Source organism: Ictalurus punctatus, chromosome 19, assembly GCF_001660625.3.
Source record: "Ictalurus punctatus breed USDA103 chromosome 19, Coco_2.0, whole genome shotgun sequence".
NCBI classification, from domain to species: Eukaryota; Metazoa; Chordata; class Actinopteri; order Siluriformes; family Ictaluridae; genus Ictalurus; species Ictalurus punctatus.
The window spans coordinates 27520788-27548122 of NC_030434.2; the positions used below are offsets into that span (position 1 = coordinate 27520788).

Sequence of the window (27335 nt, forward strand, 5' to 3'; positions counted from 1 at the left end):
TATTTATTCAGAAAACCATGAAATTCCAAAAGGTTCACATACTTTTTCTTGCTACTGTATATGTATTTGTTGTATGCTCTTGTTGTCTTGTACTCTCCATCACCCTATACCCACTGTTATATTGTCTGCATAGTGTCTATGAAGGTCTATCAATTGTTTTTGTTATGCACAGTATTCAGAGTTGCTGCATCTCATTTCACTGCACCTTTGTATCTGCTACCAATGTGCATGTGGCAAATAAACCTTTGAATCTTGAGTAATGAAGCTGCAAGAAAAGAACTAAGAACTGTTTAGGATTGTCTTAAGTTAAGGAGTTTTAAAAGGGGTTTGTGTATAAACTTCGTAAGTACTCACATTGAACATCCAGGAGGACAGATGAGTTGTGATCTCCGTGCTGGTTTTGAGCTCTACAGTAGTATAGACCACTGTGTGTAGAATCAGTGGTGTTGATGGTGAGATGGTTTCCGGTTCCTATCTGCTCTCCGTTCTCTCTGTACCAGGTGTAGTTCAGCACTGCTGGGTTTGCATCACTGCTGCATCTCAGAGACACTGAACTGCCCAAAAGCACTGAAGCAGATGGAGATGCCGATACTGACGTGTTTCTAGGACCATCTAAAGGAGGAAGAACAGGAGGTTGTAATATAGAGGTATGATGGTAGAGCAGTTTCAATATAATCTGATCTTTGGGTCTATTCCCAAAATATGTATTTTTGGATTTGGTAAACGTTAAATGATTTTTCAGAAATTTGAGAACTCCAGCAGTGCCCCAAACATATGTATTCATATAGATGCATATTAAGTTACATCATAATTGGTGTCTATTATTTAAGCATTTGCTGTTGTGACCAGACAATAAAACTGCACCAAGAAAAGAATGTCTCTACTGTTCCCTTTCAAAGGGAAGTCCATGTTGAATTTAGCATAACACTAAGAGCGCCCTCGCACGCGACTGGCATCTGAAGCTTGTGTAAAATCATGCCTATTTATAGGCCTGCCATGATCAGCTGATGTCTCAATTAAGCGCGTTGCATGATATATATATGGCACCTGTGAATCACGCTGTCAGCCGTATTATCTTCAGCGAGACGGTGAGAGCACAGCAGCCATTTCTGTACACCTTTCCAAGCATCACGTTGGTATACTATATGCTATCCAGAAAATATTTTCTCAAAATCTCTGGACTTTTGTATACCTTTACAAAAAAAGAGAAGAAAAAAAAAGAATGAGTGAGAGAGAAAAGTATGAGTGAGAGAAATCAGGAAGTGTGTTACACCTGGCTCCCGTTTCATCATGGGTCAGGAGTGCACACTTTCTGTGTGAAGTGTATATGGGTATATCTTGCTCTGTCTTCCGGGTCCACTGGATTTTGGAGATCGCATCGTGACTCCTCCTTCTGCTATGGAAAGCCAAAAAAAAAAAAAACAGACACACAAAAATAATAGTAATAATTCCTCTAAAAGGGTGTACTAAAAACTGAGAGCAGCATATAAAGAGCTGCTTGAAGTGATTACTAAGACTGGATGAGCTTTTTTCTTCCCATTGAAAGTAAATACCTCACACTGCAGAAAACTCCCCTTTCTTCCAGAAGTGCATGAGAAAATATCAGGCTTCTGGGGAGAAACCAGCATATTATGCATAAGTCATATTTATAACCCCACGATGTTGGATTGTTAGGCTATTGTGGGGAATGAACGGCATGGCTATTTATCTATGCTGAAGGTGGAGGAGGTGCTTGCAAGCTACCTCTCTCCATCAATAGCAGGTAAATTATGGGGGCCAACTTTGCCATCCAAGCCACCGTGTAAGGCCACCGTAGCAATGGTGGGCAAGGCCTATGCAGTAGTAGTCTTGCTTGTAGGTCACTGCAGACAATGACAGTGTTGCAGGCCTACTAAGCAGACCTGCTGAGTGAGCTCGACATATGGCGGCATTCAGCCAGTTCTTTCCCTGTTGTGTCAAATTCACCTGGGCATCCACGAGTGGAGCCCAGGCCAGCGCTAGTTTGAGGGAGACACAGAAGGCGAGTATGGCAGCCCGCCAACCCCCTCAGACAGCCAGGGGAACTGGGTGACCACAGTCACAGTCAGCTACTAGGCCTGATCTGAGAATGGTCATAAAGGCCAAGCAGACAAAGAGGAGCGGTTCTGAGGGGCCTTGGATGGATGTATCAGGGGACATGAGGTTGTTAGTGCAGTTAGCCATCAGTGCTACTGCAGGGCCTCCCCTAGCCAAGGCTGTCCCAAGTTTTCAGTGTTCTCTGGTCAGCAAGCTGTCACAGGGCAGTGAAAATCTGGTGCTTTCCCTCCAATAGAATGTGGAATAGTTAACGTTGGCAAAAGACCATCTGGCAGCGTGGAAATTACTGTCAAATGGGGCTCCATGGGTTCTGTCTACCGTAGAAAAGGGTTACCAGGTCCAGTTCAGAGCTCGACCCCCCCTGGTTCAGAGGTGTGTTCACCACAATAGTCAGCACAGAGCTGAGCCTGACGTTAGCGCAGGAAGTAAGATCCCTCTTGGACAAAGAGGCCATAGAACATGTACCCCGTTCACTAAGGGAGAGAGGTTTTTACAGCCGTTATTTCCTGGTCCGCAAAAAATAGAGGAGTATGCAGTCAGTTTTAGATCTGTGTTATCTGAACTCTACTATTTAGACATACAGGTTCAAGATGCTGATGCCCAAACTTATCATTCCACAGATTCAATTTGAGTACTGGTTTGTGATGATAGATCTAAAAGGTGCATATTTCCACATAGAAATATCGCCCAGTCACAGAAAGTTCCTGGGGTTTGTGTTGGAAGCGACGAATACCAAGATCAGGTTCTTCCCTTCGCGCTAGCTTTATCCCCTCACACCTTCATAAAGTGCATGGATGTCATTCTGGCTCCATTGTGACTCCAGGGCATCCGTGTACTAAACTACCTGGACAACTGGTTAATTCTAGCACGATCCAGGGAACTGGCGGTTCAACATCGAGATGTTGTTCTCGCCCACATGAAGAGCTTGGGGCTCAGCTTGAACCTCAGAAAAGTATGCTTTCCCCAGTGTAGTGGGTTATAAGGGTTATAAGGATTCTACTACAATGAGGGTATTTCTATCCCCAACATGCGTAGGGTCAATCCTATCAACATTGAGCAAGACAAAGCTGGAGCTTGGCATCCCCTCCAGTCTCTATGGGAGACTATTGGAGCTTATGGCAGCAGCAGCCAATGTCATACCATTGGGCCTATTGTACAGGAGACCGTTTCAGTGTTGGCTGAGAAGTTGGGGGTTTCGTCCAAGAACGAAACCTCTGAGAGTAATCAGTGTCACGTGGCGATGCCTACGTGCTCTGTGAATTTGAAATGTCCTCGGTTTCTAGCCTCGGGTCACACTCAAGGGGTGTCTCCTTAGTGCAAGGCAGTAATGACAGACACCTCCCTCCTGGGCTGGAGCGGTGTCTTAGACAGCTGTCCAGCTTTTGAGCAGCCCTCATCTGGATCGGCATATAAATTGCCTAGAAATGTGGGCCATATTTCTAGCACTGGGATTCCTTCTTCCTCAATTGAGCGGTCACCATGTTTTTACAGACAACACAGCGGTGGTCTCATATATTGACCACCAGGGAGTATTATGTCCACACCCCTTGTTCAGGCAGGTGCAACTAATTCTTCTCTGGACAGAGGGAAAAGTTTTGTCAGTGAGTGCAATGTACATTCTGGGCAACTGGAATGTGGGGGCACACATCCTGTTGAGGCAGGGGCTGAGGCCCAGGGATGGGTGGCTCCATCCAGTAGTGGTGGAGTCCATATGGCAGAGGTTGGGCCAAGCGGGACTGCATGTGTTCGCCTCCGAGGAGACAACACACTGCCGGTTGTGGTCCACCCTCTCTCCTCCCGCATAATTAATGCTGGACACCATGGTGCACATGTGGCCAAGGTCACATCTGTACGCTTTTCCCCCGATGGCTCTGCTCCCACAAGTTCTAGCGAGAGTTCGCCAAGACAGTCTACGTCTGCTAAGTAGCACCTTATAGGCCAGCTTGAATATGGTTCTCAGAGATAATATCCCTGCTAGATGGCACTCCTTGGGAGATTCCCATCCACAGGGATTTACTATCTCAATTTCTGATTTATCACCCTCGGCTGGAACTATGGAAACTGTGAGTCTGGCCCCTGAGAAGCACCAACTCATAGATTCTGGTCTCACAACTGAGGTTGTATTGACCATGTTGAACCCTAGGGCACCATCCATGATGAAATTGTATGCACTCAAGTGGTGACTTTTTGTCTCATATTGTGAGGAACATCAGCTATACCCAGTGAACTGCGCAATAGCTACAGTACTGGAGTACTTACAAGGATGTTTCTCAGCGGGGTGGGCTCCTTCTACAATCAGGGTTTACATGGCCACCATTTCAGCCAGTCACGCCCCTGTTGATGGAGCCTCTGTGGGGCAACATCCTCTAACTTCAAGGTTTATGCATGGTGTCATGCAGCTGAGGCCCATCTGCAGGCCGCATATACCTTCCTGGGACCTTTCTGTGGTCCTGGAAGGTCTGTCAGGGGCCCCATTTGAGCTCTTAGAGTCAGCCTCTGAGAAGCTTCTGACTCTATAGATAGCTCTTCTGCTGGCCCTGACATCTCTCAAGTGAGTAGATCTACAAGCTCTCTCTGTTGCCCCTTCCTGCCTTGACTTTACCCCTTGGTTAGCCAAGGCTTTCTTGTATCCTAGGCCGGATTATATTCCTAAAGTGACTACATCTGCTGCCCAGCCTGTGGTGTTCCAGGCTTTCTGCCCTCCTCTGTTCCTCACACCAGAACAAGAGAGAATGCACCTGCTGTGTCCAGTAAGGGCTCTCTGTACTTACATCCACCGCCCCAGCCAGTGGCGTAAGTAGGAGCAGCTGCTGGTCTGCTTTGGCGACGACTGTAGAGTTGATGCTGTGTCAAAGCAGCGCATCTCTAATTGGATAGTGGAAGCAATCTCTATCGCTTATGAGGCGCGCGGTCTTGCTATGCCTCTGGGCATAAGGGAGGGGGGATCGCCTCCTTGAAGGCTTTGTCCAGCGGGGTATCCTTACAGGATATGTGTGCTGCTGCAGGGTGGTCTATGCCAGACACATTCTTTCGATATTACAGCCTGGATATTCATTCCGCCACAGGCTTGATTGTCTTGCAGTGACCCTCAGGCTTGGGTCTTTTTGAACAGGCTGTACCCTCGGTATGACGATGATATGATATATCACACGACACGCTTAATTGCCACGTAACCTGATCACGGCAGGTATATAAATAGGCATGATTTTACACAAGCTTCAGATGCGGGTTGCGCGTGAGGGCGCTCCCATAGTGTTATGCTAAACGCAACGTCTTGTTCCCTTGTCAGCAAATAGGGTTACATGTGTTACCCAGATGTTTGCTAGCATGTTGTCAAAGTTTCATTAGGCCAAAGAATTGGTTTACAGAAGTGAGGAGAAAGTATTGTACAATCAGGCCAAAAACACACTGACAAAGAAGATTTGAGTGGCTAAGAGAAACAGGCTGTCTCGCAGACTCAAACCACACACCCGCTCTGACCTCCTCTGCACAGAACTGTTAACACCTCCTCTTACCCCTCTTTCTCTTCTGCTCTCCCCTCCTGCTATTCAACCTGCACTGTGAAGAGGATGTGTACCGGCTGTTCCAGACACAGAAGATCAGGATAGCTCCAGGCCCAGACAGCTATCATCTTTAACTGATCACTGGAACAGTGTAAAGTCCCTTCCTGCTTCAAATGCTCCACCATCATCCCCGTCCTAAAGAAACCCAAGATCACAGGACTGAATGACTACAGACCTGTTGCTATGATGTCTGTGGTCATGAAATCATTTGAGAGACTGGGATTGGCCCACCTGAAGGACATCACTGGACCCTTGCTGAACCCACTTCAGTTTGCTTATCGAGCAAACAGGTCAGTGGATGATGCAATCAACATGGGACTGCATTACATTCTGCAACACCTCAACAGACCAGGGACCTATGCAAGGATCCTCTTTGTGGATTTCAGTTCGGTTTTCAATACCATCATCCCAGATATCCTACTGTGTAAATTAACCCATCTCTCTGTGCCAATCACGATCTGTGCTCTCTGTGCCAACACGCTCTCTATGCCAATCACGAATCTGATCACCAGTTTTCTGACAAACAGGCAGCAGCTAGTGAAACTGGGAAAATTCACATCCAGCACCTACACAATCAGCACTGGCTCTCCTCCAGGTTGTGTGATCTCCCTCTGTCAAGTTTCTGAAGTGTGCAGATGACACCACAGTCATTGGTCTCATCCAAGATGGAGATGAGTCTGCATATAGAAGGGAGCTTGAAAAGCTGGCTGTCTGGTGCAGTCAAAACAACCTGGAGCTCAAAACAGTGGCAATGATTGTGGACTTCAGGAGGAACTCCCCATCATTCCCTCACCCACCCCCCAACCATCCTGGACAGCACTGTGGCCACTGTGGAGTTCTTCAGGTTCACAGGATCTGAAGTGGGCTACCCATATAGATTCCATCATGAAAAAGGCCCAGCAGAGGCTGTACTTCCTTCGCCAACTGAAGAAGTTCAATCTGCCACAGGAGCTGCTGACCCAGTTCTACTCAGCTGTCATTGAGTCTATTGTATGCAATTCAATAACTGTCTGGTTTGGTTCAGCTACCAAATTGGACATAAGCAGAATACAACAGACAGTCCAGATTGCTGAGAGGATTATTGGTGTTACTCTGCCCTCCCTCCAGGATCTGTACTCCTCCAGAATGAAGAGACAGTCAGGAAAAATAATCTCAGACCCCACTCACCCTGGCTGCAACCTCTTTGAACTGCTGCTCTCTGGCCAGCACTACAGAGCACTGAGCACCAAAACATCCAGACACAGGAGCAGCTTTTTCTCACAGACCATCTACCTTATAAACAGTTAACTGCCTCCAAGGACCCTCCTAGTGCATTTTTCCCACTGTGAATTGACCCTTATGTGCAATTGTAAATTCACTCCTATTTATCCTATTACCTGTATATTCCCCCACCTTCTTTACCCCTTGCATAACTGCACATAGCATCTGTACCATGTCTATTCTGACTTAAGCTTATCATGTCTTCTTTCTTTATTTATTTTGTTATGGTGAGTCTTGCTGTCATATTTGTTTATGCACTGGAAGCTTCACTTACCAAGTCAAATTCCTTGTGTGTATGTGTGTGAACACACTTGGCAATAAAGCTCATACTGATTCAGATTATGACATAACCCACATAGCAATTTTTTCTGGCCCAGCTCTGGTCCACACAACCAATTCTCCCTCGGCCCACATACTGCAAAGAATGATGGCCCATGGACCACCCAGATTCGGTTTACAAACAAGGGCCACACAAATGTCAGTCGATTAAAAGTCCATACATGGCCCTGCACTGGGCCAGAACAAGTTTCAATACTGGAATTCCAGTCTTAAGTATATCAACACCAGCCTGTAATCAGAAACCCCAAAACTGAGCCACAGCCCAGCCAAAGCTTGCCCAAATTATGTAAACAAATGTCACAAGAAAGCCAGCTTTGTCGTGGCAGTGGTAGATCAGTGGTTAAGATATTTGGACTATTGCTTTGAAGGTCATGAGTACTGCCAAGCAAACCATAACTCTAAACTGCACATTTGTATGAATGAGATGGATAAAGGTGTCTACCAAGATCCATAAATACAACCATTTTTTTTACCATTAAAGTAAAAACAAATAACAATGACTGCTTTTTTGGATGTGAAAGACACAAACAAGTTATTTTAGCTGTCAATTATATTGTTAAAGACACAGAGACAAGGGAACCCACATGCAGAACACAGACACATGGATACAAGGTGAAAACCGGTTTTATTAAAAAAAAAAAAACATGAGAGAGGCAATTTTAAGTGGTAGATGACAGGATTTGAACTTGGGGCCACAGCATGAAGGTCAAATGCTCAGCCAATGCACCAAAGGAAGGCAAGATGGGCAGGGCATACCAGGAAGTGAGGAAAAAGTGAGCAGATAGGCAGCATGAGGAGAGGACCTGGAACACAAGGACATAAAAACATGCAACGAGTCTCTTGTGTCGGACAGCACACAAGGAGGTCTCAGCTCCAGAGCTTCAGCCAGAATTCAACTTGGCAACCTCAGAGCTCCAGCCAGCGGTCAGTGTGGCAATCTCAAGCTCTGTGTGGCAGCCTGAGACCTACAGTATGAGGGGGTCTCAGCTCCAGAACTCTAGCATAAGGTCAAGTTCCTGACAGACATCAATGAGGTGACCTCCCAAGTCATGTACATGGCCCAGGTCGAAGAGATGGCCAACCCAAGCTCTGCTCACGCCAAGTTCCTGTCCCAGGTCGAAGAGATGACCTCCCAAGACACATTACTCTCCCAGGTCGACGAGACGGCCAACCCAGGCTCTGCTCATGCCAAGTTCCTGTCCGAGGTCGAAGAGACGGCCAACCCAAGCTCTGCTCATGCCAAGTTCCTGACCCAGGTTGAAGATACGGCCAACCCAGGCCCTGCTCATGCCAAGTTCCTGTCCCAGGTCGATGCCGAAGTCATTAACAACCAGGTTCTGCTCATGCATGAAGCTGAGGTCACGAACAACCAAGCTCTGATCACACTGGAGTCTACTGATACAGACAACCAGGCTCTGCTCACGCTTGACACTGACGTCACGACCAACCAAAGAAGCTTACATTCAAGTCTGCTAACATGAACGACCAAGTTCTGCTCACATCCGAGGCTGTTGACACGGATAACCAAGTTCTGCTCACGACCGAATCTGTTGACACAGACAACCAAGTTCTGCTTACAACCGAGTCTGTTGACATCTCAACAACTGCATGGTCCTGTAGGTTCATCCTATACAACATCAAGAAAATCAGACCCTACCTCACTGAACAGGCTACAAAAATACTAGTCCAGGCTCTTGTTATCTCAAAACTGGACGACTGCAACTCACTACTCTCGGGCCTACGGCCAGCTCCATCAAACCCTTTCAAATGATTCAGAATGCAGTAACATGCCTCATCTTCAACCTGCTCAAGAGAACCCATGTCACACCCCTCTTCATCTCCCTCCACTGGCTACGTTTAGCCGCATGCATCAAATTCAAGGCCTTGATGCTCACCTACAAGACCTTGTTTGGAACAGCACCCTCCTACCTCAACTCTCTCCTGAAGGCTTATGTTCCCTCACACAATCTCCGATCAATCAACGACAGAAGCTTAGTAGTACCTACTCAGTGTGGCTCAAGGTCCCTTTCAAGAACATTCAAACTAACTGTTCCTCAGTGGTGGAATGAACTTCCAACCTCAATCCAGACCACAGAATCTCTCACCATCTTCAAAAAACAGCAAAAGACCCACCTCTTCCATGAACACCTAATCAACCCATAATTTTATTTTTTTTTTTAATTACTCTGGCACTTACACCTCTACTTTGCACACTTTTTTCTTCTGGAACTCAATTAATGGATCTTGTATAGTAGCACTACTTGTATTGTTCTCTGCTTGATATATCGCTTTGCTTGTACTTTCTTATTTGTAAATCGCTTTGGATAAAAGCGTCTGCTAAATGAATAAATGTAAATGTAAATGTTGACACGGACAACCAAGCTCTGCTCATGCCCAAGTCTGCTGACACGACCAACCACGTTCTGCTCACACCTGAGTCTGTTAACACAGCCAATCAAGTTCAGCCTACAGAGTCGATGGAGGACGACACTCCACTTTCCTGCTCCACTGAGGATGTAGTTCTGCTTTCCTGTTCCACTTAGGATGCCGGTCTGCTTTCTGTTCTGCTGAGGATGTCAGTCTGCTTACCTGTTTCGCTATGGACATGGCTTAACTTTCTTGCTCCGCTCAGTCTCCTGGTTCAGCTGGGGACATTTTGCCCAGGGGGCCAGGACCGCCAATGGAGAGGAGTGTTTTCTGGCGCTCCAGGAGGGGTGCCCTTGGGGGAGGGTTGTGTCACGATCCCCCCTTTAGACAGAGCTGCACCCTGCCACATGCTTTGAGTGCCGGAGGGCACATGTGTGCTCTTCAAATGTTGATAACTGTGACATTGTTTACTATGTGTTTGTTTTGTGTTTGTTTTGTTTCTCTTCTGTCTCCTCCCTGTTCTGTCATTGGTTGTTGTTTGAGGGTGTTACTTCATAGTTTTCAGCTGTCAGCACTTAACCATGATTATGTTTGCTTTATATACCGCACGCCTCCCAGTAAACGGCACGGAGTATTACATTAGATTAGTTAAGTAACATACCTTGATAGATAGTTTACTTTATACCATGATGTTGGTCCCCACCTCTCGTTTCTCTGTCCACATTTCATGTTTAGTGTTTTGACCTCGTTTATTGTGACCTCGTTTTGGATTCCTGCTTAGCCCAGTATATGCCTGTCTGCCGATCGCCTGACCCATTGCCTGTTTGTGACTACGCCTCTGTTTCACGATCTGCCTCCCTCCTTTAACGTCTTTACCTGTACATGCTTCCATATTCAACTCCCTTACATCTCGGGACGTGACCATTGATATATACAGACACATTACATGTGAAAAATAATCTGTTCTACATGTTAAATTCACGTTTTTGTGTATGCATTGTTGTTAAAAGTTTAATGTAATTCTTGAAATTTGATGGGGTACAAAATATTTTTGTATAGTTTTCTGAGTTGAACTTAAAAATAAAAATTAAAAATCACTAATTTAAACTGCTTTATTGTTGTTAGTTTATTTGAATATAACCATTTTTAATGAATGAATGAATTATGAATTATTCACATTAGTGCTTGGGCCAGATCTGGCCCACATCCATTAGTTCTGCTCAGTTTACAGTGTGTGGGCCACATCTGGGCCAAGTACCCAGGCGTATACTGGGCCATAACTAAAGCAAGTATGTGACCCACAAGTGGACCAGACAAATTTTGCTATCTGGGAACACATGAATTACACATGAAAAACAGTCAAATGTTGCAAATCTTTTTTTAAATTGAATTTATACTTGTAATCTTAAATACACTTTCACAAATCTTAAACCACACATGCAAATCTTTTTGCCATCATTTTAACTTCATACTGCTACCTGTAATCTCACATTTCTAAGCTGAATAGGAAGCCAAACACTGTCAAAATTGTGCCTCCCATCAAACCACGTAGCGTGATCTACAGTAAATAAAATGTGGTCACTTACCTGCAGCAATATCGTTCAAGACAGAAAGAAACTTCACCTTCAGTGAGAACCAAGGCCGTGGTGAGAACAGCCTAATTCAATCAGAAGTTTTCACGTGACCCTTTATCCACCAATTAGATCATTTTGGTATTTTTTGGTGGTGGTTAACGTAAAAAAAAATGTCCAGACAGTAGGGTGACTAGACGTCCTGCTTTTTCGCAACTTGAGATGATGTCCTGCATTTTGATTTGAAATAAAGAGTTAACTCAGATTTAAACAGACTAAGTGTGGAAGTGGGGGAGTGCTCGAGCGCCGTTTTACACGCCTGTGGGGAATTATACTAATGAATGTCCTGTGTTGCAGGGATGGGTGCCTCAAAAGCCCACCCAGACTTGGAAAACCGGTCCACTGTGACTAGAACTGTGGTATTTCCTTGGGATCTTGGTAAATCCGTCGCGAAGTCAACTGATATGTGTGACCATGGGCATTCAGGTATGGGTAAGGGCTTGAGCCTCCCAGCTGGGAGGGTCCAAGGTACCTTATTCTGTGCGAAGATGAACAGGATGCCACCACCTTGTGTATATCTCCCTCCATATTGGACCACCAGTACTTCTCTTTTAGGAGATGGTGTGTGCGCTGTGCCCCTGGATGCCCTGCACCGAGTACCATGTGTGCCCAGATGATGAGTTCTTGACGGTAGTCTTTGGGTACAAAAAGTTTGTTCGGGGGACATTTTACGGGTATTTGCGACTGGGGAATCTCCTCTAGTTCCTGGTCCAGATCCCACTCTAGCACATTAACACATCATTGACATGTTCTGCATGGTCGAGATGAGACAGGGCATCAGCTTTTATGTTCTTGGACCCTGGTCTGTATGATAACATGAAGAGAAACCTGGTGAAGAACAGGGCCCATCGGGCATGGCGGGGTGTGAGTCTCTTTGCAGTGCGAAGGTACTCCAGGTTCTTATGGTCTGTTGTTGTGGATAAAAATGACATGAAATAAACACGAGGGAGATTGAGTATGAGTAAAAATGTAATTTTATTGGTAATTCACAGGACGGGTGGGTGCGTAGTCTGGAGGAGAGTAAGAGGGGGAAGAAAATGGGGTGCGTCCTGGGGACATGGGGAAATCAGGGTGGGTGAAGTGAACGGACCACTGAGAGTCGGGCAGACTGGTGGGTGAGAAGAGGGACGGATGGTCGGGGCCCGGATCAGAGAAGACAACATCATCCTCGGATTGGAAGCTAGAGAGGGGTTCTGGGTCTGACTGTGTAGAGGCGTCAACACGCACGTTCGTGGGGCAGATTCTGTACCGAAGAAGAGGGGGGAACCCCGGATCTCTATTCTTAGGGGGGGTGCTGCGAAGATAGTTAAGTAGCATCATGATATCAGCAGTGAGATGCACAAGCTGGTAATGAGTGTCCAGATCCAGGTCCAGTAACAGAGAGAGAGGGGACTGACGACGGGCACCGGCACCTAGACATACAGAAGCGGTTTTAGTCAGAGGTGGAGAGAGTGGTGAAACACTTTAAAGATCATTATGGGTTGTTAGTCAAAAAGTCGAAAGAAGTGTACGAGCTGAGGAGTGCTAAAAAACACACACACACACTCGTACAGTCAAGGGCGGGCAAGTAGACACAACATACACACACATGAATAACTTTAATAATATCTTATAGTAATAGAGAAACTCTATAAAAAACAGAATAGTAGGATATGCAGGACAGTAGAACTGTAATGATATTAAGAAGTTGGAAGTACAGTAAACCTCTTTTCAAGTAGTATAAATATATATAAACTGAGAACTATAGTGCAAATATGAAAGTAAATTATAAACGAGAAATACAGGAAAAATAGAAAAATATAACTTACTCATGATTCAGGTGGTGAAGATTCTCGTCTCGCAAGGAAAGCCTTAATTTTTAGAGAACCATGAAGAAAGCCAGTTATAAGGGTGGCTGGGTCAAACTGCCCCCCCCTCGAGATAACGATAAGACCAAGGTCCCTCCCGGTTGTTTAGTCGTCTTGTCTACGTCATTTTTTTACCTAGGGAATTGAGAATCCTGGTTTCTGACCACCTAGGTAATTGAGAATCCTGGTTTCTGACCACCTAGGTAAATGAGAATCCTGGTTTCTGACCACCTAGGTAACTAGAAACTCTGGGTTTTTGTTTCCTGGGTTGTTGGAAATGCCTGGGTTCTGATTTTATGTGTAAATTAAAAACCCTGGTTTCAATTCTATGAGTAAGTGAAATAGGCCTTTTCTGGAAACCTATGGGTTATCTAGTGTGTAAATACAGTATAAATACTGGAGCTTAAGCTCAGGATATGGGGATCACTTTTGAGAATTCTCATCGGTGTGGATCTCGTGTGGTGCAATGGAACAATAAAGCTGGACCCTTGCTTCTTCTCACTCACGGCTGGTGTATTTTTTCTATCTCCAACTGGGCTCAGAGGTAGATGTGAGTATTGGCTTCTAAGTTGAGTTTTAAATGTTTTTGGGTAATAGGCTAAATTTGGGCCAACATTTGGCACCCCAGATGGGACTGGGCTAAGATCTATATGTCTGGAATCTCTCCCGTGGGACTTCGCTCTCTAAGCAACAGACAGGCCGTATAGGAAAAGGCATTGCAGACGCCTGTTATTTCAAAGCTCTGTTTTAGTGGTCTGTTGTTACGACTGAGAAGCCCCGGGGTGGGAAGAAAGACTAAGTGGGTCTCCAAAAGAACCTTGAGTGAGTGAGAAGAGGTAAGAGAAGTGTAGATTGTAGAAGATTGTACTTATTGTAATTGTATAAGGTACATAAGACTGTGTAAGGATATGGTATATGTGTTGTGTGAGTGAAAGTCCTGCAATACCGCTGGAGGAAGGGAAAAAAGGTAGAAAAAAGGTAGAAAAAAAGAGAAGAGAAATAGAGAAATACTCCAGGGCGGGGATAGAAAGCAGGTGGAAAATGAGGCCTCAGACCCCAGATACCGGCTACTAGACTAGACTAGCAGACTAGTGGCGGCTGCATTGGTGGGGACCCCTAATACCGCTGGAAAAAGATTAGATAAAAGATAGATAGATTAGATTCCAGGGCTGGATAGAGAGGGGAATAAATCCTGGGTCGTGTAATACAGCATGCCCGGTGTATGAATGGAATGTGTACTAACAAATGTGTGTGCTTATAATATATGTGCTTATAATATGAGTGTGGTGTGAGAGCGTGTTAGTTTTGGAGACAGGGAAAATGTATTTATTAGTGCTCTGAACATGAGCTCCATACCCGAAGTATTGGATAAGTTGGATAAGATTCAGAGAAAAGAATTCTTTTGGAGAAAGTTGGATTTAATTTGTATGACTGTAAGCTTCATGCATACGGAGCTGGTATGTAGGTGCTTTATACTTTGAAAACTTCATGTAGTAACATAAATAAGTGTAATAATGTGGAATACAATGTGTGTATGTGAGCTTGCCTGCGTTGTTGATAGAAAGGAGGGGTGTATGTGTGTGTGTTCCTGTCCGTTCTTATCTGTGCGTCTGTGTGGAAGGACAAGGAAAAAAAAAGGGGGAAAAAGGTAAGACAATTCGGTGTGTGTGTGTTCTTCAGAGTGAGCTTGGTAATGCGGAGCATTGTGAGATATCTTGCGGACTTTGAATGTTTCGAATCCGGTACATACTTTCGGTGAGTCGGCTAGACTGTGTGTGTTATAATTAATTTGATATCAATAACTGCTGTATAAGTGTGTTAAAAAAAAAAAATAATAATGTGTATGTATATATATATATATATATATATATATTTATATATATATATATATATATATATATATATATATATATATATGTATGTGTATCTGTATATATATATATATACATATTTTGGAGCATGCACGCCAATGGTACATATTTTAGACATCTGTACGACTGCCCATTGGTAGTCAAGAATTACTAGACCTGTAATATATAACAACATATCCCCAGATTGTGTGATCCAGGAACAGGAAAACTGAAGGTGGGAGAAAAGTGTATATTGTCGGGCCATTATTGAGAAATGAGTGAGTTAGTCCATTTGGACCTTTTATTTTTATGCTATAAATTACGAATGTGATGTCTAGGTAAAAGCCCCAAAAATGAGAATAATAATATATTGTTTTTGCGGAAGCTGCCACAGGGCCTACACGGGGGAGGTTCCCAACTCAGGACGGGGAAAGTAGGTGGCTGCGGCATCCACAGGGACACAATGGAGCCCGCGTGAAAGAGATACAAAACGATGCAGGAGTAAGTGAAATTTTGTCCTGGTTAAAACGGGGGGCTCAAAAAGACGGTGCGGGGATATGGCGCAGTGTGGAAGGGTTGTGTACAGCCCCAGTCAGCCTCCTCCCACGCTTGATCAAAGACACCCATGGCGTGGATCATGTCAATAAGACTGAAATGATCCGGAAAATCCGTCAGGAATGGTGGTCCCCTCAGCTGGCCTCACAAGTGGACCAAATGGTAAATGTATGTGCTGTGTGCATCAACCACAACGTGCGAAAGAACCTCACCACCCCCTTAGGACATATTCCCCCGCCGACGGGACCATTTCAGCATCTAATGATGAGTCATATAGACATGGGAGCGGAGTTCCAGGTGGATGGGAAACGCTTCCTTCTGGTAATAGTGGACCGCTTCAGCCAGTGGGTGGAGGCGACTGCTACTTCTGGGGAAGATGTGGAGTCCGCCGCTAAATTTTTATGTTGTGAGGTCATACCTCGATTCGGTACCCCTGATTTTTTGAGTTCAGACAATGGCATCCACTTCGTAAATAACGTCCTTAAGAATGTTGCATCGGCCTTGAAGATTGATCATAAGCTAGGATGTGTATATCTTCCTGAGTCCCAAAGCATGATGGACCCAGGGTACCGCACCCTAAATAATAAATTGGTAAAAATATGCGATGAATCACACCTAAACTGGGTCCAAGCCTTACTACTGGCATTGATGAAGATACGATCACAAACCAATCGTATGACGCACTTGACTCCTCATGAAATGCTCACTGGGCGCCCAATGCCTCTGGCATACACTGAAGGTCCATACACCGAGCCGTCTGAAACCCAGTTGGAGGGCGAAATGCGGGATTATATGCAAATCCTCACTCAAATCCACCGACAGTTATATTCACAGGTTAGAGAAGCAATCCATGGTGGGGACGGGGGACGGGAGGATGTACGTTTAGTGGCCCCCGGGGATAGAGTACACATTCGTATGTTTAAGAGAAATAGCCCCCTCGGGGCACGTCGGGAAGGACCCTTCACTGTGGTCGCTGCAACCGCCTCGGCTGTGAGAGTTGAAGAGAGAGATCATTGGTACCACTTAAACCAGTGCGTCCGTGCCGGAGCAGATATGGGACGGCGAGGACCAACAACCCCAGGCCCTGCCACTACAGGGCAGCCCATGGAGACGGAGGTGTTAACCGACAGCGACTCGGATACCTCACTTATGGGTCCAGCCTACGGCACTCAAGCCCAGGCTAAACGACGGGCTGTGGAAAGGCTGTATAGACCGGCCCAGTCGGATGCCGGTAGCTCAACAGGCTCTTCGTTCCTCTCCTCTCCATACGATGATATTGACCCTGTTACCTCCCCCCGAGCTGAAGCGGGAGACGTAGCTGCCGTCCCGCTAGTAACCCCACCAGAGGCAGAATTGTTATCAACACTCGCCACTCTCTGGCAATCTGATAACCTTGATGACCCCATGCCTATGAGCACTATTGATTTGGATATACTGCAGGCCCTTGAGGTACAGTTAAGCACACCTCCCCCCATCCCCGTGCCCCCTGAGCTCCGGTCTCCGCAGGGATCTTTACACACTCCCCTACCATTGGGTCGGGGAATTGGAAGATGACAAAAGGATGTGTAGCCCCCTCTAGCCAGTGTCTCTACTCCTCCAGCGCTAACTTAACTGCTAAGAGTTCACGATTTCCCACATCATAGTTTCTCTCAGAGGGGGAAAGCTTTCGCGAGAAGAATGCCACTGGATGGAGCTTTGGCCTCTCTCCGAACCACTGGGATAAAATGGCTCTTACCCTGGTCTCTGACGCGTCCACCTCCACTATAAACGGTCTAGATGGGTCCGGATGTTTGATGATGGGAGCAGTAGTGAAGGCTTTCTTGAGCTTGTCAAAGGCGGTTTGGGCTGTTGGATTCCATGACAGACGTTTGGGTTTCTCCTTTAGCAGGGACATTAGGGGGTTGGCGATGGCACTGAAATTCCTAATAAACCTTCTGTAGAAGTTTGCAAACCCCAGAAACGTAATGGTGGTTCTATGAAATTCGCATTTCTCAGCTTTAACATATAACTGATGATGAGAGCAGTCGATGTAGAACTTGGCGGACGTGGTGAACATGTTCCTCCCGGCAGTTCGAATATATTAGAATGTCATCTATGTAGGTGATCACATGGCGTCCCAGCATCTCACGTAACACGTCGTTAATTAGACATTGGAAGACCAAGGGAGCGTTAGAAAGCCCATATGGCATGACCTGATACTCATAGTGACCTGAAGTTGTGCTGAACCCTGTCTTCCATTAATTTCCTTCTCAAATCCGGACCAAGTTGTATGCACTGCATAAGTCCAGTTTCGTGAAGATGGTGGCAGTGCATAGTTGTTCCAGAGCGGCTGGTATTAGAGGTAGTGGTTAACGGTACTTGACACAACACCGGTTTAGTCCTCGGTAATCGATGCATGGTCGTAAACCTCCTCCCTTCTTCTCTACGAAGAAAAACCCCGCTGATGCTGGAGAAGTAGATGGTCGTATATAACCCTGGTGCAATGCTTCCTGAATGTACTCCTCCATGGCTTTTTGTTCAGTTATTGTTAACGGATAGACTCTCCCTCGCGGTGGTGTAGTGCCTGGAAGCAAATCAATTGCGCAGTCGTAATCTCGATGAGGAGGTAGTCCACTAGCCTTCTTTTTACTGAATACTTCAATGAGGTCGTAGTAAACACTGGGGATCAGAACGTTGTCCGCCTTGTCAGGGCTCTCAACGGATGTAGACGCTAAGGTGATCACAGGGACTTGGAGACAGTGATTGATGCAGTGAGCTGACCAGCGAGTGATCTCCCTTTGATTCCATGAAATTTGTGGGTTGTGATGTTCGAGCCAAGGAAGACCGAGAACCACTGGATGCCGGGCCGTCACAATGACATGGAACGTAATTTTTTCCTGATGAAGAGCGCTGGTGAGGAGGTTAATAGGTTCGGTGCAGTGGGTGATTAAACCATCTCCAATGGGGGCTCCATCAATGGCTTGGACATGGCGGGGGGTGCTGAGAAGACGAACATGGATGTTGTATTGGTGTATGGTCTCTTGGTCGATGAAAATTCCCGTCGCTCCAGAGTCGATCAGCGCCTCTAAAATACAGGAAACGCCAGAGTATTCTAATATAACTGGTAATACAAATGCAGACTGAACTGAGTACTGGGCAATGGGTTTTAAACTCACCCCTGACTGAGGTTGTTTGGGAGTTTTGGTTTCCCCTTGGGTAGAGCACTGTTTGAGAGGGCATTGTTGCATGAAGTGGCTCTTCTCGCCGCAGTAGAAACAACAATGTTCACGGCGCCGTCGTTCTCTCTCCTGCATGCTCACCCGAGTCTGTCCCAGCTGCATGGCTTCACCAGGGCTCTCAGACGTTGGTACTTCTGCCCTGCTGCATATGGAGAAGCGGCTCCGTAGTAGATGATCCAGGCGTATAGCTAAGTTAATGAGTGAGTTGAGAGTCAGCGAATCATCGCGACACGCCAGCTCCATTACGATATCGGCATTTACTCCCCGGCAAAACATAGTCTTTAGAGCGGGTTGATTCCATACGCTCCTAGTGGCCACAGTACAAAATTCAAGAGTGTAATCCGCCACACAACATGATCCCTGCGTCAAGGATAATAATTCCTCCCCCGTCTCCCGGTTGTCTGGAGAATGATCGAATACAGTGCAGACACGTGATGTCAGCTGATCATATGTGCTGATGACATTCCCTTCCTGTTCCCATTCCGCTGTGGCCCAGAGGAGAGCTCTCCCGGTTAAGAGTTCCATGAAGTGGATTATTTTCCGATTCTCCGTCATATCTGGGTACATTGAAACAAACAGGGAGCACTGGAGTAAAAAACCTCAGCAGCATGCCGGATCTCCGTTGTACTTCTCCGGCGCTGGAGTGGGAGGTAAGCGTGTGGTCGGTGCCGTAGAAAACGGCGCGGTTTGATTTAGCCGAGCTACCTGCTCAGTCAGGCTTTCGAGACGGTGATCATGGTCACTAATCATCCAGCCATGTCCCTCAATGGCTTGCGGCCAACGGGGATCTCCCGCTGCTTCCATTGGAAGCAGAAGTATTCTGTCACGAACCTCGAATCGGCACGGAAGCAGAAGCGGGCGGCAGGTGTAAAGCGTGGTACCGGGAAGTTCAAGAAACGTAGTCGTAACACAGGCAATGGTCAAGTGATCGGACGAACACAAACGGGGTCAGGCAGAGAGCGTAGTCGAAACCAGAAACAAGGGTCGAGGATAACGAGAAGACTAACTAACTATATCGGCTTGGTAACGTAGAGAAACGAGTTGACTGAACGTGTACTTCGCATTGACTCTAAGTGAATGACATCCCTAAGTACTAGCAGTGAGAGTGTGTGTGTGTGTGTAATTGGTGCCAGGTGTGTCTGATCAGAATTCCGGGGATGGTGAGCGCATGCATGCATGAGAAGTGAGTGTTGCATCTTGGGAAATTGAGTTCTGATCTGACTGAGCTGTGACAGGAACGAGATGTTGCATGAGCTCCATTCTGTGGGAAGCGCCGTCGCACGTGACCAGTATCTGAAGCTTGTGTAACGTTATACCTATTTATAGGCCTGCCACTCGACACAACAGGGAAAGAACTGGCTGAATGCTGTGTTATATCGTGCTCACTCAGCAGGTCAGCTTGGTAGGCCTGCAACACTGCCATTGTATACAGTGACCCACAAGCAAGACCCACTACAGCATAGGCCTTGCCCACCAATGCCATGGTGGCCTTACATGGCTTGGATGGCAAACATGCATTTTCATTAATTTTATGAAAATGCATTGTTTGTTCAGGTTGAGTAACCTTATGGAAATTTCTTGAATTACATTTCTGAGAACTTGGCACATAAAACTAGTTCTTTTCAAATGATTTCTCCTTTTTCTTCTGGACATGGCTTATTTTCATTGACCCTATAAATCAGTAAATGAAAGATACATACTAATTCAAATAGTAACACATTTAAAAATCATGAAAAAGTGTGTGTGTGTTGGGGGGGGGGTTGTTTGCCGTCACATTTGCAGTGCCATCACTGACACATTCAGCCCAAGACCGTCTGCTATGTGGGAATTAGTTATGTAAAATAAAGCCCAAAACGAATTCTACAACACTGTGACTGAGACTCCAAGATAAGGCTGAGATAAGGCCAAGATAAGGCTTGACTGTAAGATTGTTATGTAACAATCTTACATAGATTGTAAGAATTCTTACAATTATCCTCAAATAGAAGGCAAGTACTCACACAGAACATCCAGGAGGACAGATGAGGTGTGATCTCCGTGCTGGTTTTGAGCTCTACAGTAGTATAGACCACTGTGTGTAGAATCAGTGGTGTTGATGGTGAGATGGTTTCCGGTTCCTATCTGCTCTCCGTTCTCTCTGTACCAGGTGTAGTTCAGCACTGCTGGGTTTGCATCACTGCTGCATCTCAGAGACACTGAACTGCCCAAAAGCACTGAAGCAGATGGAGACGCCGATACTGACGTGTTTCTAGGACCATCTAAAGGAGGAAGAATAGGATTTAGGAGACTCCATGAATCATTAAAAGTGTAGTGAATGTCAAGTGATTAATCAGCACTCACACATAACATGTAGTATAAAAGTGCTCTGTGCTGATTTGTTCCTGTTCTGGAGCTGGTAGGTGGCAGTGCAGGTGAAATTGAGTCCATGATGAAGGTGAGTAGCGTTGAAGTTCAGCTGAGAGGAGCTGAAGCTGGTGTTGTGGTTCTGCTCCTGTCTTCTCTCCTCAGGCAAGAAGTTCCATGTAAAAGTGGGTGGCTTTAAGAGACATGGAGGAGTTGGAGCAGAGCAAATGAGACTCACTAAAGTTCCCTCCAGCACCTCATTTTGGTCCTCCACCTTCCCCTGATCCTCCTTATACAGTGTTATTGAGGGGCTGATTGGAGAGTCTGAGATAAACACACAGTATCACATTAACAAACTAGTTGAGTTTATTAAAATGTGTTAATGCTCAGCCCATGTTAATATGACGCATGTATCGTAGCATTCACAAAGCTCCAGCACTGTACTCACACAGAACATCCAGGAGGACAGATGAGGTGTGATCTCCGTGCTGGTTTTGAGCTCTACAGTAGTATAGACCACTGTGTGTAGAATCAGTGGTGTTGATGGTGAGATGGTTTCCGGTTCCTATCTGCTCTCCGTTCTCTCTGTACCAGGTGTAGTTCAGCACTGCTGGGTTTGCATCACTGCTGCATCTCAGAGACACTGAACTGCCCAAAAGCACTGAAGCAGATGGAGATGCTGATACTGACGTGTTTCTAGGACCATCTAAAGGAGGAAGAATAGGATTTAGGAGACTCCATGAATCATTAAAAGTCTAGTGATTGTCAAGTGATTAATCAGCACTCACACATAACATGTAGTATAAAAGTGCTCTGTGCTGATTTGTTCCTGTTCTGGAGCTGGTAGGTGGCAGTGCAGGTGAAATTGAGTCCATGATGAAGGTGAGTAGCGTTGAAGTTCAGCTGAGAGGAGCTGAAGCTGGTGTTGTGGTTCTGCTCCTGTCTTCTCTCCTCAGGCAAGAAGTTCCATGTAAAAGTGGGTGGCTTTAAGAGATATGGAGGAGTTGGAGCAGAGCAAATGAGACTCACTAAAGTTCCCTCCAGCACCTCATTTTGGTCCTCCACCTTCCCCTGATCCTCCTTATACAGTGTTATTGAGGGGCTGATTGGAGAGTCTGAGATAAACACACAGTATCACATTAACAAACTAGTTGAGTTTATTAAAATGTGTTAATGCTCAGCCCATGTTAATATGACCCATGTATCGTAGCATTCACAAAGCTCCAGCACTGTACTCACACAGAACATCCAGGAGGACAGATGAGGTGTGATCTCCGTGCTGGTTTTGAGCTCTACAGTAGTATAGACCACTGTGTGTAGAATCAGTGGTGTTGATGGTGAGATGGTTTCCGGTTCCTATCTGCTCTCCGTTCTCTCTGTACCAGGTGTAGTTCAGCACTGCTGGGTTTGCATCACTGCTGCATCTCAGAGACACTGAACTGCCCAAAAGCACTGAAGCAGATGGAGATGCTGATACTGACGTGTTTCTAGGACCATCTAAAGGAGGAAGAATAGGATTTAGGAGACTCCATGAATCATTAAAAGTGTAGTGAATGTCAAGTGATTAATCAGCACTCACACATAACATGTAGTATAAAAGTGCTCTGTGCTGATTTGTTCCTGTTCTGGAGCTGGTAGGTGGCAGTGCAGGTGAAATTGAGTCCATGATGAAGGTGAGTAGCGGTGAAGTTCAGCTGAGAGGAGCTGAAGCTGGTGTTGTGGTTCTGCTCCTGTCTTCTCTCCTCAGGCAGGAAGTTCCATGTAAAAGTGGGTGGCTTTAAGAGACATGGAGGAGTTGGAGCAGAGCAAATGAGACTCACTAAAGTTCCCTCCAGCACCTCATTTTGGTCCTCCACCTTCCCCCGATCCTCCTTATACAGTGTTATTGAGGGGCTGATTGGAGAGTCTGAGATAAACACACAGTATCACATTAACAAACTAGTTGAGTTTATTAAAATGTGTTAATGCTCAGCCCATGTTAATATGACCCATGTATCGTAGCATTCACAAAGCTCCAGCACTGTACTCACACTGAACATCCAGGAGGACAGATGAGGTGTGATTTCCGTGCTGGTTTTGAGCTCTACAGTAGTATAGACCACTGTGTGTAGAATCAGTGGTGTTGATGGTGAGATGGTTTCCGGTTCCTATCTGCTCTCCATTCTCTCTGTACCAGGTGTAGTTCAGCACTGCTGGGTTTGCATCACTGCTGCATCTCAGAGACACTGAACTGCCCAAAAGCACTGAAGCAGATGGAGACGCTGATACTGATGTGTTTCTAGGACCATCTAAAGGAGGAAGAACAGGATTTAGGAGACTCCATGAATCATTAAAAGTGTAGTGAATGTCAAGTGATTAATCAGCACTTACACAGAACATGTAGTATAGAAGAGCTCTCTCCTGATTTGGTGATCTTGTTCTGGAGCTGGTAGGTGGCAGTGCAGGTGAAAGTGAATCCATGATGAAGGTGAGTAGCGTTGAAGTTCAGCTGAGAGGAGCTGAAGCTGGTGTTGTGGTTCTGCTCCTGTCTTCTCTCCTCAGGCAGGAAGTTCCATGTAAAAGTGGGTGGCTTTAAGAGACATGGAGGAGCTGGAGCAGAGCAAATGAGACTCACTGAAGTTCCCTCCACCACCTCATTTTGGTCCTCCACCTCCCCCTGATCCTCCTTATACAGTGTTATTGAGGGTGTGATTGGAGAGTCTGAGATAAACACACAGTATCACATTAGAGATGAGTTTTAAATGTGTTCCAGTGCATCATTAGTGTAATTACAGTTACACTGTACACACACACTGCTGCAGATCTCACCTCCCACTCTTACAGACACTGATGGAGAAGGATAAGTGTGTTTCAGTCTTCCTGAAGTTACTAATCTAAAGTAATAAACTCCACGGTCACTCTGTCTGATGTTGTAGAAGACGGTGGTGCAGTTCTTCATGCGGAGGTCTCCTATAAGTTTCCCTTCAATCTTGTTCTCTTCAGTTTCTTTAGAGTTAAAGACTCTGTTATTGTCAGCATGAGTGCCGTCTTTTAACCAGATTCCTGTAGGATCTTTCTGGAGGTCTCCATCAAATTGTTCATTAATCTCAAAACTGCAGGGTATGAGAACACAGAGTCCTCTCACAGCTTCTACACTCTCTGGTAGACTGATGGAGAATTCTCTACACAAAACACCTGCACACACACACACACACACACACACACACACACACACACACACACACACACACACAACACAAAATCATTAGTACAGTAAGACACAAAACAAAATCAAATTCACTACTGTAACACAAGCAACACAAAACTACCACTATACTAGTTATGCTACAGAATCACACACTAATAAACAAAGCACTCAGTTCCTGCCATTATCAGTTCACAAATTAAAATCAACTTTCACACAAACCTTGAAATAGAGAATAAATGATGACAAGTTTCACTGCTGATTTCATTTTTCTGTTCATGAAAGATCACCTGGAGAAGAACCATAATGAGAAATGATCTCAGTTAGACAGAAAAGTACATGCAATCAACAACACGATTAGTACAAATGTTTCAACATACTGTAGGTTAATGTGTGTATGATGTCATTTATTGATACTGATTAAAAGGGAAGTTTAAGATAAACTCTAATTACAGTTCTTTTAGTTATTTTGTTGTGGGTGTGGCCAATTTAACACTTACCTGTTAACAATGTGTATGCAGATGATTACAGATTCACTTTATTGTTCACTCTTATTCACATATAAAAATATTCAATGGCATCAGAAGTACAACTCATTTTGTATAAACATGTGACACTATCACTACGATTTCTGTGGAGTTTTACATGGAGAAACACTTAGGCTCGGTATTTAAAAAATTAGCATATGATTTCACAAGATACTTCACTCACTCATTTCCTGTTCACACCCCATACACACTACATAATACCCTATAATGATTGGATTGTACTGTAGATTCTACCTAGTGCCCTACATTTCAAATTTTTTTATATTACCACAGGAACAGCATCTTGTTAATTTTTGTATGTTGGAAATTAACTACTTTCATGTAGCATCACTTTTAGGGCTTAAACGTTCGTTACGAAAAGTGTAATTATATATTGGATACATCTGATAAAAGGGACAATAAAGTATGCCATACATTACATTGCATGTACTCAGACTTTTTCTGTTTTTTCATAAGTTTTACAGAAACTATTTACAGTAGGTGATTGAAAATCAAACATGGGATCTTAAAATGTACAGTTTTATTGCATTTTATTGTTGAGTACATAAATATTAATAACATTAATTCTAACAGCTCTAAATGTTACTGTCATGATCTTTGTAGCTAACACTAGTTCAGTCTTAACTTCAGCTTAGACTAAGGTTAGAATTTAATACTATGAGATGTGAGAGGTAAATCCTAACAAATGACAGTAAATACATCCATTTCTGAATAAAAAGAGTATGTAACACAGGGATCATATGTCTATCATTATATAATTATTCTGTATTAAACTGGAGGTATATATATTTATTCATGTCATGTTCAAACTTGGATATTAGCATCAATAACTGTTGTAAATGGCATTTATATTTTAGTTATAAAGAAATTACATCTTCAGCTTGTGACATGTACACAAGGTATTTTTAACTAAATAATATTCGACTGTCAAAGTACCTTTGTGTATAAAATAACTTGTAATATACGTACTAAACCCGTCACCATACTGCAATTTAAAGTGCAATGGAATTAAGTAGACAGAAAATATCCAGTCCTTCTACCTTATTTAAATCTAATTTAGATCTAATTATACTAGCTTGCTTTGCTATGACGCAGTGCCATACTGTGTTTATTGGTATCCAGGCTAAACACTGTCAACTTTCAACCACAAAAAGTTCAATTTTCACGTGTGAAACAGCCAATCCTGCAACAACCTTACTTCACCTTTCACACCAGCCACAAGATTTCATTACACAGCTTCAAAACATTCATTTTCAGCTGAATCAGCTGAAATGTTTACAAAATTATATCTTTAGATACTGAAAATAATTTAGCTGTAGGTTTCATTTAACTTCACACAGTGCACACCATGAATCAATTACAGTTTTATACGAATTATTACCAGGCTATTACAAGGTTATTTTGGATCAGAATTCATAACACCTAGAAAATACTTTTGATTTAATATGTTAAATATTTAGGACTACCCTGCATGAAATACCATAGCAACCACTAAGAATAGCAGCTGAATTTTAATGTTTAACATTTAACATTTTAACCTTATAGCAAGCTCTCTCCTGCCGACACTGTTTGTTCTTGAAATTTAATCTCAAGTTAATAATAATTATTATAATTAGTAATTACCAATTATTATCAGCCTTATTAAATCAGTATGGGTGGGGCATCACAGTAATCTCTGGCCAGTATTTTGTGCTTCAGGAGTAAAAAATCTAAAATTCTAACAAATGTATATGCAACAAAGTGCAAAATTTAACATGTAAAGTATTCTAATTAGACAATTTTTATAATTAAAAAAATTATTTAACATGTTTTTAAGAAGTTTTGTCTGTAAAGTTGAAACCTGAATATATTACTGCACATTCTAATAATATCTTCTGTTAGCCTTGTACAATCCCGTTCCTCTGTTTAGTAAATTTCAGGATGTATTTATTGATGGAGACTTCAAAGTACTTCTGTAAGTTAGAATGAGATTTATTTCTTTTAAATAAATAAATAAATAAATAAATAAATACATCCAATATTACCTGAGATGTTCATCAGGAACACTAAATATTGGAAAACAAAGCTCAGGAGAAATGAACAGTGGACTGCAGGAAGAGCTATACAACAGGAAAAGAAGCCACAAGATGCCGAGCTGTGAGTGCTGTGTGGGACTGTGGTGAGTTTCGTTTTTCTTTCTTCTCTTCTGCTTCCAGCATGGGTGACAGCTCAGATGGAATTTAATAGGAATCAGATTTGAGTCAGGGATATGAAACTGTAGGAATTAAACAGAAGGGAGGAAGTGAAGAGAGTGGCACACATGCCTATAAAAACCAGGAAGTAAGAAAAGAAAGTGTCAGCAGACTAATATTAGAGCACACAAAAATGCATGTCATAACAATTAAAAATAATATTATAATTTGAGGAATAAGTGGGGAAAACACTTACATGCAGTAGTGCTGTCTAAAGCAATTAAATACTAGATAGATAGATAGATAGATAGATAGATAGATAGATAGATAGATGGTGGTGATTCTATGTATGCACTGTATGCGTGTATGTATATATATAATTT

General features: G+C 44.1%; 1 protein-coding gene across 1 annotated transcript in view; it reads right to left on the reverse strand.

Moving 5' to 3' along the window:
- Positions 1-26934, reverse strand: part of LOC108279495 (B-cell receptor CD22) — a 43894-nt gene extending 16960 nt beyond the window's left edge. The window contains exons 1-11 of the mRNA XM_053688394.1: positions 26806-26934; positions 24456-24523; positions 23858-24223; positions 23420-23749; positions 23080-23337; positions 22629-22955; positions 22289-22546; positions 21838-22164; positions 21498-21755; positions 21047-21373; positions 20707-20964 (exon numbers count right to left, since the gene is read on the reverse strand). Of these exons, the coding sequence (XP_053544369.1) occupies positions 20707-20964; positions 21047-21373; positions 21498-21755; positions 21838-22164; positions 22289-22546; positions 22629-22955; positions 23080-23337; positions 23420-23749; positions 23858-24223; positions 24456-24513 (2767 nt within the window). The 5' untranslated portion in view covers positions 24514-24523; positions 26806-26934. The remainder of the gene's footprint in view (positions 1-20706; positions 20965-21046; positions 21374-21497; positions 21756-21837; positions 22165-22288; positions 22547-22628; positions 22956-23079; positions 23338-23419; positions 23750-23857; positions 24224-24455; positions 24524-26805) is intronic.
- Positions 26935-27335: the final 401 nt, after the last annotated feature.